This window comes from Sphaeramia orbicularis, chromosome 12, assembly GCF_902148855.1.
Source record: "Sphaeramia orbicularis chromosome 12, fSphaOr1.1, whole genome shotgun sequence".
NCBI classification, from domain to species: Eukaryota; Metazoa; Chordata; class Actinopteri; order Kurtiformes; family Apogonidae; genus Sphaeramia; species Sphaeramia orbicularis.
Genome location: NC_043968.1, coordinates 69158114 through 69173114, shown reverse-complemented (window position 1 = coordinate 69173114; position 15001 = coordinate 69158114). Strand labels below are relative to the sequence as shown.

General features: G+C 40.1%; 1 protein-coding gene across 1 annotated transcript in view; it reads left to right on the top strand.

Moving 5' to 3' along the window:
* astn2 (astrotactin 2) overlaps positions 1-15001 on the top strand; it is an 824937-nt gene that overhangs the window by 738075 nt on the left and 71861 nt on the right. The window contains exons 19-20 of the mRNA XM_030148576.1: positions 2278-2600; positions 14205-14338. Coding sequence (XP_030004436.1) covers positions 2278-2600; positions 14205-14338 — 457 coding nt within the window. The remainder of the gene's footprint in view (positions 1-2277; positions 2601-14204; positions 14339-15001) is intronic.

Here is a 15001-nt window from a genome sequence, read left to right as displayed (position 1 = left end):
AATTCCTTTATTTGATGTTTTAATGATGGAGGTAGAGAGCACTGTCTGAGACATCGGTCCAAAACCTCCCATCGGTGTCCAAATAGGTCGGATCTGTTGGCTCTGAAGGACAGTACATGTGATTCACATCATTTTCATCAAACCACTGTAACCCCTCATGACCTATGACTAGGGCTGTTATTATCCTGGAGACCACTCCTGTCAGGTTTGCCCTTTGATTTGTTACCCCTCTATATACATGGTAGCCTTTCCTTTCATTCATTTAGTTTGTGTGTTTATGTACAGTATGTGTACTTATGTACTGTGCATGTATAGGAGTGGGAGTGTGTGATTGTAACTTAAACATCATTAGTATGTTTATACATTTGTTCCTGTGTGTGTGGGCGATGGTGTTTTCTTTCTGACCATAAAGATTCATTAATCTGGGTTTGCCTGTAGGTTACCACTGAGTCTGACAACCTGCGATGCAGCATAGTGTATACAACGCCTCAGTATTTTCACTTCATAAATGAATGCGTGCCTCCTAGTTTCTTTATATTTTGGAGCACAGACTTTTTTGTATCTTAACCCGTAAAGACCCAAATACCCACTGGAAACCAAATTCATCTGCTGATGTAGAATGTTTAATACCTGTTAATCCACTAATCCTATCAATCCATGTAAATAACTGGTGTAAAATGCAGTTTGTCATCTTTTCATGGTCATCAGATATGACCCATTTGGACTTTCAGAGGCTCCGTAGTGAACTTGTAAACACGGTCATCTTTTACAACATTGATTCACCAGTTAAACCCATGGACCTGGATCAATGACAGTGGATGGACACACTTATTTTAAGTTCAGTTAATGATATTTTTTCTCAGATAAGTCACTATTTCCTCAGTTTTTTTTCTGTTTTTGATATAATAACCCTCAACTTAAATCTGAGCTTTTATGAAAATCTGCATGATAAATACATTTTATCTAGGAAAATACCTGATTTTTGCTGAAAAAACACAAAATACAGAGGATGATATTATAATAAATAGTGATAAATAATTTAAGAAAGCTTAAATATAGAGAAACTGGAACTACCACAAAAGTATCACTAGGTCTTTATGGGTTAAAAGACAATCGTATCATTCTTCTGTAAAACACAATATTTGGTCTTTGTTCTGGTAAAGGTACTAGATACTCCAGTGCATCAGTAGGTAGATGTGAATTCATCCATGGTAACATGTGGCTTTGTTGTCCAAGTGAAACACTGTAGTAGCATTTACTCCTGTTTCTCCACCTCCTTCCCTTTTTTCTGTTACTTTTTTTCTTATTTGCGTGGTGTGTTGCTTTGTGGTTGAAAGATTAAATGAGAAGGAATCGCTCAGCTCAAGTGAGAACATCAAACAGTGGTAATTGACACTTAGGGGTAGAAGCCAGTGACACTCCCCTTTCCCCTCACAACCTCCCATTCATTCTTTAAGTCTGAAAGCTGATGACAGTAAGGGATTAGATGTTATTTTTCCTTCTTTTCCTTGGCATCACGCAAAAGTAGATCCAGATGTGAACACTCTGCAATTCACAGACTGTGAAGGTTCTTTACTACTCCAAGTATAGTACCATAAATTGTTTAATGGAATCAGCGATGACATTAACCCATAAAGACCCAAACATCCACTGGCAGCCAAAATCACTTACTGACATAGAAAGTTAAATCACTGTTGATCCACTAATCCTATCAATACATGTAAATAATTGGTGTAAAATGCAGTTTGTCATCGTTTCATGGTAATCAGATATGACCAATTTGGACGTTCAAAGGCTACGTAGTGAACATGGAAACGCTGTTATCTTCTACAACACTGATTCACCAGTAAAACCCAAGGAGTTGGATCAATGACAGTGGATGGAAATGATTGTTTTTATATTCCATTATTTATATCTTGGCTGAAAAAGTCACTTTTCCTTCTGTTTTCTCTGTTTTTGATATAATAACCCTCAATTTTAATTTAAGCTTTTATGGACATCTACATGGTCAATAAAATAAATGTAGGAAAATACCTGATTTTCACTGAAAAATGCAAAATACAGAGCATAATGTTTGCATAAATGCTGATAAATCACATGAAAAAGGTTAAAAATAGAGGAAAAAAATCATTTGGGTACTGCCTCAAAAGTCGCACTGGGTAATTATGGGTTAAGGTACTGGGGTTATGTTTTTTTTTTTAGAAACAGAAGTTTTACTCGCATTAATATGCACCCACTCATACCAAAACACTGTTCCTTTTCTGCCTTCACCTGCAGAGGCCACAGACCAGGGGGTTGTTGGAGGCGGCCGGCGTGAGCTGAAGTCGCTTCCCTTCATCAGTTATCTGTCAGCGTTACAGAAGAGCCAGCTGTTGTCTGATGACATGGTGAATGGAGTGGAGATCCGCTGTGAGGAGAAGGGCAGTTGTCCTGCCGGCTGCCACCTGTGCCACCACCAGGCCGTGATGGGGGGTTCGTCAGGACGAGGCCACGGAGGTAACAGCAGGAACGGAGAGCAGTCCTCCCCCATCCCTGTGCTGCTGGATGTCAGCCGGGTGGTGCCTCTCTACAGCCTGGTGCAGGACAACGTCACCAAAGAGGTGAGAAACAAACATCTTGTGTGTGTGTGTGTGTGTGTGTGTGTGTGTGTGTGTGTGTGTGTGTGTGTGCGTGTGTGTGCGTACGTGTGTGTGTGTGTGTGTGTGTGTGTGTGTGTGTATTCACAGAAAGAAAAGGAGAAGCTTTATAAAGTCTGGTTGTATGATAAATATAGTCAGAAGAGATGACTTTTGGATTAAAACAGTCAAACCAACGAATAAAATAATGAATGACTTATGATTGGGTTAATAATCAGATATTAAACCCTTAAAATATGTTATATTTGAAAACAAGTACAGTATTTACCTGTTACTAGCCAGTTACTGAGTCCATATTACATTTAATGTTCAGCGTAACAATTAGCAAAAATAAAAAGCCCAAATAAAAACAAATGAATTCAATTAAATTAATAAAAGATGTATTACATCTTGATGAAGTTACTGTCTGACTCTCCGGTCATTTGTTTTGTGTGATAAACTGTGTACATCCCTGAAAATAAATTCACGTTGAGATATGATAAGAGATGATAGATCGATAATACATGCTACCAGTTAGCACATGAGCTAACTGTACTTTTATGGCCACATTTACAGTTTCTATTATAACTACTTATAACTATAATTCTACCTTATATTCATAGGAGGGAAATGAAGACTGCTTCATAGAACTTTCTTACTGATGGCATCTTGGTTGGTATCTTACATCTTAGTTACTCATCAGTAAATGGTATTGTATTTCACACTTAAGAGTAAACCTTTGGTACATATTATGAACTCATTGGTACATGGTCTAACATGCTGACTGATTAAGGGACAAGATGAAATAAACCAAGCAACAAACAAGATCTAAGATTTAACAGCATCAGCCTTGCCAAATAATGAGCCGGAATCAATATCAACATATGCACACTGTTATAATGTCTAAGGTCTTTAAGTGTTTATTAATGATGACGCTGACAGGTATAAATGTTGTTCATGAAAACTTAGGAACCAATGTGATCTGAGGCTGAGTAGATGTAATGTGGGCTCACTATTTGGTAGATAACAGGCCACATGTTGTCTATATTTTATAATATGTTATCACATCTTATGAAAGATTTATGAAGTTTCTGTAATTGAATTCACCTGATTATAAAACCCTTATAAAGGTGTAAAAGTGTACAGCAGTACCAGAAATGTAGTCTGTAATTAGATGTAATGGTATCGCTATAAATCTTTGATATCAAAAATTATATGAGTGAATTAGCTTACCTTTTTTCTGATATTTCGTTAGCCTCATAGAATAATTGCCTAAGTCATACACACTATATAGACAAAAGTATCGGGACATTTTGAATTCAGGTGTTTCTTTTCTAACAGGGGTCTGGGATACAAAACAATAATGACAAATGTCATAATACAGTTTTATATTGGAATAAATATCATTGCATTAGTTAGTTTGGTTTAAATTGTTATCTTGTCTTCCAAAATGCCCCAGAGATAGTTTTTACTTAATTCCTCTCAAAATTGATTTTATTTTGTTTTTAAATGATTAAGTGATTTTAAATGTTCTACCTCTAAATTTCTGAAATAGTTTTTGTGCTCTGACTGTCTATAATAAATTTCTACCATAACTTACCATCGACTTTCTTCACATCTCACTTAGGAAGAAAAATCTCCCTTTAAACTAATGAAAATATTGATGTTTATAAACTGTATAGACAAAAATAGTGGCCCACATCATAGATACAGCTGTAAGATGCCCTGGTCATGCTGATTTGAGATACAAACTTCACCAAACCAAATCACCAAACCATCTCTGGGGCATTTTGGAAGGAAAGACAACAATTTAAACCAAACTAACTAATGCAATGATATTTATCCCAATATAAAACTATATTATGACATTTGTTATTGGGCGGCTGTGGCTCAGTTGGTAGAGCGGGTCGTCCAATAACCAAAGGGCCGGCGGTTCGAATCCTAGCTCCGACTGTCCACGTGTCGAAGTGTCCTTGGGCAAGACGCTGAACCCTAAATTGCTCCCAGTAGGGCCAGGCAGAGCCTTGCATGGCAGCAGTCGCCTGCTAGTGTGTGAATGGGTGAATGGGTGAATGTGAGGAATTGTAAAGCGTTTTGGGTACCATGAAGGTGTAGAAAATGCGCTATATAAGTTCAGTCCATTTACCATTTGTTATTATTGTTTTGTATCCCAGACCCCTGTTAAAAAAGAAACACCTGAATTCAACGTGTCCCAATACTTTTGTCTATGTAGTGTGTAACTTGGGCAATTATATTATGAGGCTAACAATTTTGAAGTCAGCATTTACTGTACTACCAGTTCTTTTTTGTGTTTACTTTTGTATTATTTTAATGGTGTGCAGTGGTGCAACAGAGGTGTTTTTCTAAACCTTGTTTTCCTCCCACACTCCTTCCTCCTACAGTATATTTTCCTTATACTCACACCATGTGGCAGCAGTGGTGTAATCCTTTCGTAAAGCGTAGCTGCAGTTGGAACAAATGCCCTCTAGGTGGCATTAGTTGGTTAACTTTGCCCATTGGTAATGAACACTGTAATACAGAGGGCATAAAAAAGATGACATCATGGTTTTCTCTCCTTGTGGGGAAGTCAATGTGTACATGTGCAAGATATATATATATATATATATATATATATATATATATATATATATATATATATATATATATATATATATGTATATGTGTGTGTGTGTGTGTGTGTGTGTGTGTGTCTGTGTCTAAACAAGCACACACAGCTGAATGCAGTATCACATGTTGTGTTTATGATTCATCCTGTGAGAGACGTCTTCGGATGTTTGTGCAGTGAAAGTTAATCTTATCAGATTGCTTTTCCATAAGGTAATTTTAGCAGAGGGCTCTGGCTGCACTTGACATTTAGTTTACCACATTTTGCTTTGTTTGGACTTTATACTGACATTGTCAAGCTACCTTATATCTGCTGCATGTGGTCTATATGTGTGTGTGTGTGTGTGTGTGTGTGTGTGTGTGTGTGTGTGTGTGTGTAAACCATCACTGAACTGTTTGCAGGTGACTCACACCCAACACACTTGCATGTGCGCTCTAGGGAGCAGACTGATTCACACCCCCCTCCACCCCCCAATCAAGCATCTAATTACCTTACCTTCTGAAATTACTGCAGGCAACAACAATACTAGAGGCAAAAAAAAGATGAGCACACACATTTAAATACACATACACTCATAAACACACACACACACACACTTACAAAGCCCCCCTGTACGTGCCACCCATAACAAGCATCGCAGCCCCAAAGAAAAGGAGGCACAATCAATAGCAGACGGTCCCTAGTGGGCCTCATCAATAGCTAAACGTGAGGGAGAGCAAAATGTCCCCCACCCCTCTTTTCCAAACACCTCACTGTCCATTCCCTCTTTCTCCCTCACCCCTGCCCAGCCTGTGGTCTTGTGGAGATGTAGGGAGTGAGATGTATGAGGAGGAGGAGAATGGGTTAGACTGCAGTGGATCGCTTCAGCAAGCCCTTCTAAGGTAGCTTGAGGCAGGATTATTAGCTTCTTATTGATGTCATCGACCTCTAGGGAGGGAGGGGAGTCCATCACTCTGCTCCTCTTTTCCTCTCTTTCTCATCTTCTCTTGGCTGCAACTGCTGCTGCCTCTTGTCTGAATGGCACATGCGTATATTACATTAGAGACTAGCGACACGACAATTTAGCCACCTACCCACACACATGTACATGTATATGAACAAACAGATACAGGGAAGGTTTCCTACCACATGCCACTTCACTGTATAATAAACTCACCTCTGCCTGACGTTTAAACCCAGTCCTAAACATATTTCCACTATGAACTTTACTGTCCATATTACTGAAAAATTCCATGTGACTTTGCACATTACAGTTTATTGTTGCACCTTACTTTGTAATTGGCCAAATTTTTCTATCTATCTATCTATTTCTTTCTCACGTGCACTTTTGCTTCAGATCTTTCTGCTTGACTGGGTCAAGAAAGACAGGTGCCATGTTGCAACAGCTTTCTGGGAGATGTGGTTCTGTCTTTATTTTTTTTAAATCCAAAACCCCCCAAAAGCAATCAAAATAGAGGCATAGTTGCCCATTTTATGAGGTTATACCTACATGTATACGCCTATTTGTCTACTACCGGGCTTCCACAGACCTGTCACTCTTTCTTCTAGCTCCCTCCCCTCCTTTCTCAGCTACCTGCATCTTTCATTGGCTGCTTCCTGGCTGCCTATCTGTTTGACAGGATGTGTCATGTCCCATCAATCTACTCATTATTGGGCCAGAGGGGGATAGTGTTACAATGTGAAATTACCTTTTTTCTTGGAAAGACATACCAGAACAGTGAAGAAAGAGAATGAAATAGCAGAAAAACAGGCGTTTTGGTCTTCAGTTTGTTCTGTCAAAGAGAAGAAATTATGTTTTTTTCTGAGTGGTTTGGAAATGTGGGAAAAAAACAATACTTGTTAGACTAATCATATTATTCAGCAATTTCCCCTGTTTTTTTTCCACTTCTTTTATTTAAAAACATTACGTATTTTGTAACTTCTAACTTTGTTATATATTCACTGAGATATCAGTGAATGAAGCATTGAAGCATTAAAATATATCTTTAGTGACCTGTTAAGGTTTGTTTACGCGCTGAATGTCACATGGGCTGTTTTAAATTAATGTTTCTAGCAATGTGTAAGGAACTGTTCATGACTTTGCTGAGGTTATGAGCTCAAGCTTCTGGTATTTGCATATACAGAATGATGCAGACTCCATTATTATGTTTTGCATTTGGAAGAAAAGTTTTGAGGTTTATTCCCCCTTTGTCTTGGTTGTTTAATACTTCTCAATTTGCTCTGTTTTCAGGCTTGGCTTGCTTTAAACCTGGTTTTGACTTTGAATTCGACTGGAACCAGTCTTGGAATTGGCTTGGACTCGACTAAGGTGGTCTTTGCTCACGGGCCTGGCGTGTGCATGCGAATACACACGCACACAGATACTCGGCTGTTTTAGTGCCAGAGAAAAATACCTCAGTGGGTGAATAAATAAGCTTACGTCTGTGGGGCTTGCCAGTAGTCCTATGTCCGGTGACTGAATTATGGCAAACCTTTTGAACAAATTGGTTGTGAGTGTAATGGGTCAGAATGCTCTATATCTTGACGAGTGGTTGCTGTCATGCTCTCACCAGAAGCCTGTATTGCAGCCCTTTCCAGGGCCGTAGATGATTTTCAAAAGGGGCTAAATGGACCTTTCTAAAGCAACATCATATGTAGCATTTACAGTAAAAACACAATGACTAACTCATATGTCCACTATAAGATTCCTGGGTTATTTTTATTTGTTATTTTGCAATTATCAGTTAAGTTATTTGAAAAGATAGAGGTATTTCCATCAATTACACTAATTTTAAGAAAACCAAGACATCCAGTATGTTCCTACCAACATTTTTCCACATTGCTCACTGTAGATTTTCAAGCAGTTATATCAGTATAATTAATTAACCTAACCATTTACAATGGAAGTTTGAAAAACAGGCACATCACTTCAGTACCAAGGAGAGCGCTCAGTTCCATACTCTACAATGGCTGTGTTTGGAATCACATACTTAACACTACATGTTATTTTCTACACTGCAGTATGCTGTATGTGAACATTAATGCAGTGTATTACATGTTGTCACATGACCAACAGGCTCATCACCACGGATACAGTGACCTGTCAGTTTGTCATAGATATTTACTGAAGTTTATATTTTTTTGTTTTTGTTTTTTTACATTGATAGCTCAGTGAAATTATTCACCATCCAGTGTCAGTGTCTACCTGGTGTTAGTTTGCATATTAACCCTTTTAAATATTTCACATCATAGGAGTTGTATCTACTTATACTTGGAGTTACTCTTGTCCTCTTCACCATACAGCCACTTTTATCCACACTTCCTGAGCTGTATGTCCATATTTAATGTGTGTAAATAATAATGATCGACTCCAGGCCAACCTTCACCATGGCAGGTGGTAGTAATGTACTGACTGTATGAATTGTGACCTGCCATTAATCAAAGAAGAAGAAAAAGATGACTGTAATGCATCGTGGGATTTGGTATACCACACAAATACCTCAAGTGGCATTCAAGAGGTATTCTTGGCATACTGCAGATTTTCAGGTTACATGCTATGCACTACTGACTACTTTTAGTCAGTATAATGGTAGTACGTACAGTATGCCAAACACGTGCCAAACTCATTTTTATAATCTTCGTAGCCAGCCTGTGTGGTTTGATTGTGCAGAAATAGTAATAATTCCATTAACTATGTAATGAAATGCAAAAAAAAAAACATTGTTTCATAAACTTTTGCACAAATAATACATCATTGAGAGCCGAGTCACACTTTTTCATGCTTTTTATATTTCATATTCCAGTTTTTGGTGATATTTTGGTGGTATATCAAGTCATATTTTGCTGCACAAAGAAAATTATAGACTAACAAATAGGCCAATTTCATTTTTTGGAAAGGTCAGGTCAGATAAGCTTAGGTCATTCTCAGTCTGCAGTGGCACTCCTACGGATTGATAACTAATGTTTTAGGGTTCATTGAGAGTCTGGCATTCCCCCCACCAATCTCTAGGTAAATGAACGTTCCATTTTCCCCCAGTGTCCAATTTCCAGGAAGTACTACCTCTGATAAGATTCCTAGAAGCAGCCTTTTGGATGTTTTGTTAACACCATTAAGCCTGAATGATTGGAGAGCCACACACACACATGCCCCCCTGTACACACACACATACACACACACACACGCACACACACACACACTTAGGTCACCACTGATGGTGTCCTGTGTGTGCTGACTTAGACTCTTTACCACTACTGGTGATCATCTTATAAGTCAATACTGTGGGCCAGCTGGCTAGTGTTTTCATGTATTAGCCTCTGAAAACAGACAGTAATATGGTCAGCTTGGACTAGACAAACAGATTAATACATTAAAAAGGTCACAATAGCCTCCTTTGCCTTCTTGTAAGTCACGACAAGCTTCTATGAAAGTGGAAGGTCCAAATAGTATTTTGGTGCCAGTGAGTCTGCAGGGTCTAAATGACGTCAAGGGTTGGAATTTGCGGCTGGAGTTGTTGCTGATGCTCAGTGGCCTGGCAGCTTACTGATCTTGTCTTCTGTTCAAAGTGGGGTGGTGGTGTGTGTGTGTGTGTGTGTGTGTGTGTGTGTGTGTGTGTGTGTGGGGGGGGGGGGTGATTACATTTCAGCTCAATTTGTTCTGTATCAATAAGGTCAATGGAGATGAATTGTGGCATATTTGTGAAATGGTAGAACTGTGTGTTATTGTAACCATAGGAGCATCACCAGTTCCTGAAAGCAAATCTGTCATGTCTGTTCAGAAAATGTCTTACGCTGGTAAGACACACATTCGCTGCTCAAAGAGGACATTTTTTGTCAAAACACTTGTTTTTCTAACATGAAGCTTAATGGATGAGGTTTGTCGCTTAACACTATCTGGACAACCCACAGTGTATATAGATCTATCTGTATGCTGGGAAATGCATGATCTGTGGTTAATCAATAAAGTGTAAGGTATCATCTGTTCCTCAGCTGTGACTTATCTAGTAACTGCAATGCACACATGGTACTCCTGGGCTTCACAATGTGTTCTTCTTAAGGGCTTTCCTTAGTGACCTAAGTCTTTCTCTACTCTCACCAGTAGGTCTATACTTCTGTCCACAACCACACACTTGACATGTAAGCACTTAATGCACATTAGTCAACTATCACTTTTTTTGCTTTGCTTTAAACCCACATATCACTGCTTTACCTCTTGTGCCCCCCACCCAAGCTCCCACCTCATTTTCTGAACCACAATTAGATTCCCTGTTTACCCAGTTGAGACTGGCTTGCATTACTCTTCAAACATAAACACAGCAGTAATCGCTTTGTCTATTTTTCACATGTGCAGCCATGCAATCAAGCGTGCAGACCCATATGGGGTTTTTCTAGGAATCTGGTGGTGGTAAATGCATGATGGTCCTGTGGTCTTTCTCTCTCTCTCTTGCCCCCAGCATCTCATATTTGTCTAGTCTGTGTGCGTGCATAGACCTAGAGTCCAGGTTTTTCTTTTTGCTTTTGTCTGTGGCCTGCTTCCCATTGACATGAGGTGGCAAGACCCCTGCTGCTGTTGTGTTCTGGCAGCAGTTAGCTAACATTGGTTCAGGAAAAGGGGGAGAGAAATGTAATAACCTTTTTCCCCTTTTTGGTTTTCCAGGGGGTTATTATATGGCCGTGGATTACCCTGTTCCCCACCCCCCATAACTGCTTATTCAGCAGGCTTATTTGGAGAGCGTTGTATTTGAGGATAAATAATAGGAAAGCCTTGAGTGCTAAAGGGTCTTAATCCTGTCCCAGAGTAAAGTAGGGAATCTCCTTTTTCATACACTTGCTTCCTTGTTGAGACAGGCTCATTAAACAGTTTACATAAGACATTTGTGAAATCAAAGTAGAAGGTTCTGGCACAACTTCACCTACTTCCAAAATGCATGGAAAAGGTGAAAAACTTGAAGAAAGCAAAGAAATTCAGCAATACTTGTTTTATAAAACAATTTTATTTAACTCTAATGCTAAACCAATGCATTTTGCCTTGTGGCCTCAATCAGGATCATCAGAAAATAGCAGATTTAAATAAAATATAAAGCCAGAAAAAAATTCCCAAACTTAAAAAAATAGCCAAGGAAACAACCAGCCCTACATTCATTCATTCATTCATTCATTCATTCATTCATTTATTATCTGAACCCACTTTATCCTCACTAGGGTCGCAGGGGTTGCTGGAGCCTATCCCAGCTGCTTATGGGCAAAGGTGGGGTACACCCCGGATATGTCGCCAGTTCATCGTAGGGCTGACATATACAGACAAACAATCAGTCTCACATTCACACCTAGAGGCAATTTAGATTAACCAGTTAACCTATCAGTCCATGTCTTTGGAGGGTAGGAGGAAGACAGAGTACCCGGAGTACCGCTGCACCACCGTGTCACCTCATACATTCACACACTTATTGACTAATGAGGTGCCTGCAAAGATGGGTTGGACATATGGGGAGTGGTTCCAGACCAATCATCATCCCAGGTTAGCAGGACAGGCAAGGACTGTCTCAGAAAGAAAAAAAAAATCCATCATCAATGTTGATCCTGGTCCTTCAGTATATTCTGGTAGTCAGCTGACCTCATTAAAATTATTGAACCTGACCAACTGAGCCAACCCTAGATCATAACACTGCCCCCGTAGGCTTGTACTGTAGGCACAAGGAATGATAGGTAATCGGTTGATCTGCCTCTCTTCTCACCCTAATGCACTCATCTTTCTGGAACAGGGTCAATCTGGACTCATCAGACCACATAAAATACAGTCCAATCTTTATGTTTTCTATCAAACTGATGGATGTTTCAGAAATGAGAAGCTACTCAAGGAATCAGTTAGGGTTAAAAAAAACTTGATGACACATATTCACCACTTCTGAAATTATGAAAGGGATAGTACTACTACTACTACTACTACTATACACATAACACCCTGCAATGCACTGGCGACATGTTTAGGGTGTACCACGCCTTCGCATATTGGTGGCAAAGATAGGCACCAACACACCCATGACCCTCTAGAGGACCAAGCAGTACAGAAAACAGATGGATTGAAATCCACATAGGAACTTTTGCAGTATTGGGCTTATCGACTGGAATACAAAAGCTCAAAGAAATAAAAATAGTTCCCACTTAGATATTTTTTAGGATTATATTCTTCTTCAATTCCACATTGTTTGATTAATTACTTTAGGTTTGATGCTCAGTAAATTAAGTTTATTTATTTACAGATATTTAATGTTTTGACTTCAATGTTCAGTTCAAGCAAAGTTCATTTGGGATGTGCTTAATTCAGTGTAAGAAGTTTGTCAGGGATGATATTGGCAGATGAATCTGCTTTCTGCTTTTCCCTCTTTTATATTGGCTTCAGTCGACCTCTACTACCTTGTCTCTTCCTTGTATGTTTGTGATGTTGATTTTTGGTCTCCCCGTCCCCCCCCCCCCCCCCCCCCTTATTTTTTCGTACTCTGCTGCTCATTTAGGTCACTTTTACTCCCTGGATCTTTCGCTGTGAGTGAAAGCAAGAGGCACTGGTAGAAGTCAGTTCCCATGAAAGTTTGTTGAGCCGTCTTTACAGCTAACAATGCAGTGTTGTGGAAATGCTAACATCAGCTTCAGAGTGCATACCCTGACTCTTTTTTTGGCTAAGCTATATGCCTTTCTGGTCAGGACTATGACCAAAGTCATCTCAAATGTCACTCCAACTAATCAACACACTGCAGAAATCTCCCTTTGGCATTTCTCCAATGAAAGGAAACAACCAACTGTGGACATAGATCACTAACTCAAGTGCGTGTTGTTTCGTATGTTTGTATATGCCCATGCGTGCACGCTATACACACAAAGATGCCTTAAAGATGTGTGTGGTCTCATCAGTTTCTTTGCTTTGGGATAAGTGAATGTCATGGTGTATTGGAACAAAGGAGTGGGTCCTCTTTGCTTTTTGTTGGATGCCTGGTACCCACTGATAATGTTTCCGCATGGTTCCAGAGTCCTATTTTTGTGACCATGATCAAGCACATCTCCAAAGTTGTCTGCATGAGGCAGCACTGCCAACCGGTTAGAGCGCATAAATAACGGAGGGCTCTATTGATCCATAGTGTGACAGGGGGAGCTAGAGTGCTTGTGAACTCCCTTGAACTCCCTCTCTATCATGCCTGTGGCTGTAGGGAAAGCCCTGACATTATACTTTATTGCTTTGACGGTTATATTGGCATTTTTCTGCCTTTTAGAGGATGACTGAGCTTCTGCCTTTGATTTTTCTTTCACCCATTAATGAAGCAGCATGCCGAGATGTTGGGAGATGATGTCATCTTCTTACATCTCCCCTCAGCCCTCCCTCCCTCTGTCCAATCCCTCCCTCCCCCTGCACAGACAGACCGATAGCGAAACAGACAGATCCGCACACTCACTCAATGGAACAGGAACAAGAGGAGGTGAAGAGTGTCACAGTTTTCACACCTCCATCATAAAAGTCACAGTGCATCCATGATATCACAGTGTAAGCTTGTCAATGTTAGGGGTGGTGTTTCTGCCTTCCAGTAATTGGGAATGGTGGTTATGAAAAGGTCACTTTGTGTATGTGCATGTGTGTGTGTGTGTGTGTGTGTGTGTGTGTGTACCCAGGCTTCTACCTTTTATGTTTGATTTTAATCTTCAATGTGGCAAAGAAAAAGTATTAAAGTGAGGCTAAGATTTGATCGTTTGTTGATGCTTTTATGGATAGACAGATGAGTGTGTGTTATATGCCTTTGTGTGTGTGTGTGTGTGTGTGTGTGTGTGTGTGTGTGTGTGTGCGTGTGTGTGTGTGTGTGTGTGTGTGTGTGCCTGGATATGGAGAGCCCTGTTGGAGGAGGTGGGCGGGATGTGAGATGGTGGGGGTGGAGTAGGGAGAGATGGGCAGGGAGCACATGTTCCGGGAGATAATTGCATTTGTTCTCACCTGTTACCCTTTACAGGCCTTCAAGAGCGCCACAATGAGCTCATACTGGTGTGCTGGAAAGGGCGATGTCATTGATAACTGGTGTCGCTGTGACCTGAGTGCCTTCAGCAAAGATGGCCTGCCTAACTGCAGTCCCCTCAGGCAGCCAATGTAAGTGTGAGATGACAACATGACACCTAGGAATCCATGCACAAGAGAGATTTCATGGATGCATGCACTGATGCACCGCAGGCGCACTCGCATGTGCACACAGACACGCACACGCATACACACTTACTGTACCTGTCTCGCCCAACTCCTGGGGCGCTCGAGAAAGTTGTAGACACAAGCACAGTCCCTAAAGTTCTAATAGCTGTCAGTCGGCCCTTACACCCCTCTGAAAAGAACATGCTCTCATTCAAGGTGTCCTAATAATACTCTGGAGGCGTTTGTGACTCATCCACCCCCACTATTGTTACACGGCAAACTTTTAAAGACAAAGTCGAAGAGCCTTCAGAGGATACAACAAGAGCCTTCAATTAAACATCAGAAGTAAAGTATGCCTATATTAGCTAGAATAACTATATGATAAAAGTATCAGCACCACTTAAAAATAATGAAACTTCACAGAAATGGGAGAGCCAATGCTTCACGTGTAGAGCAGTGAACTGTATACTATATACTATGGACTTCTCAAAGGGTTCGTTTGGATTTTTTATAATGGGGTTGTATCGGGCATGTTTGGAGAAGCAGACAGGAGTACTGGCATCAAAACTATAAGTACTGCTGTAGAAAGGCTATCACAGCAAAAAGTATTTTAGCCTAAAAAACCTA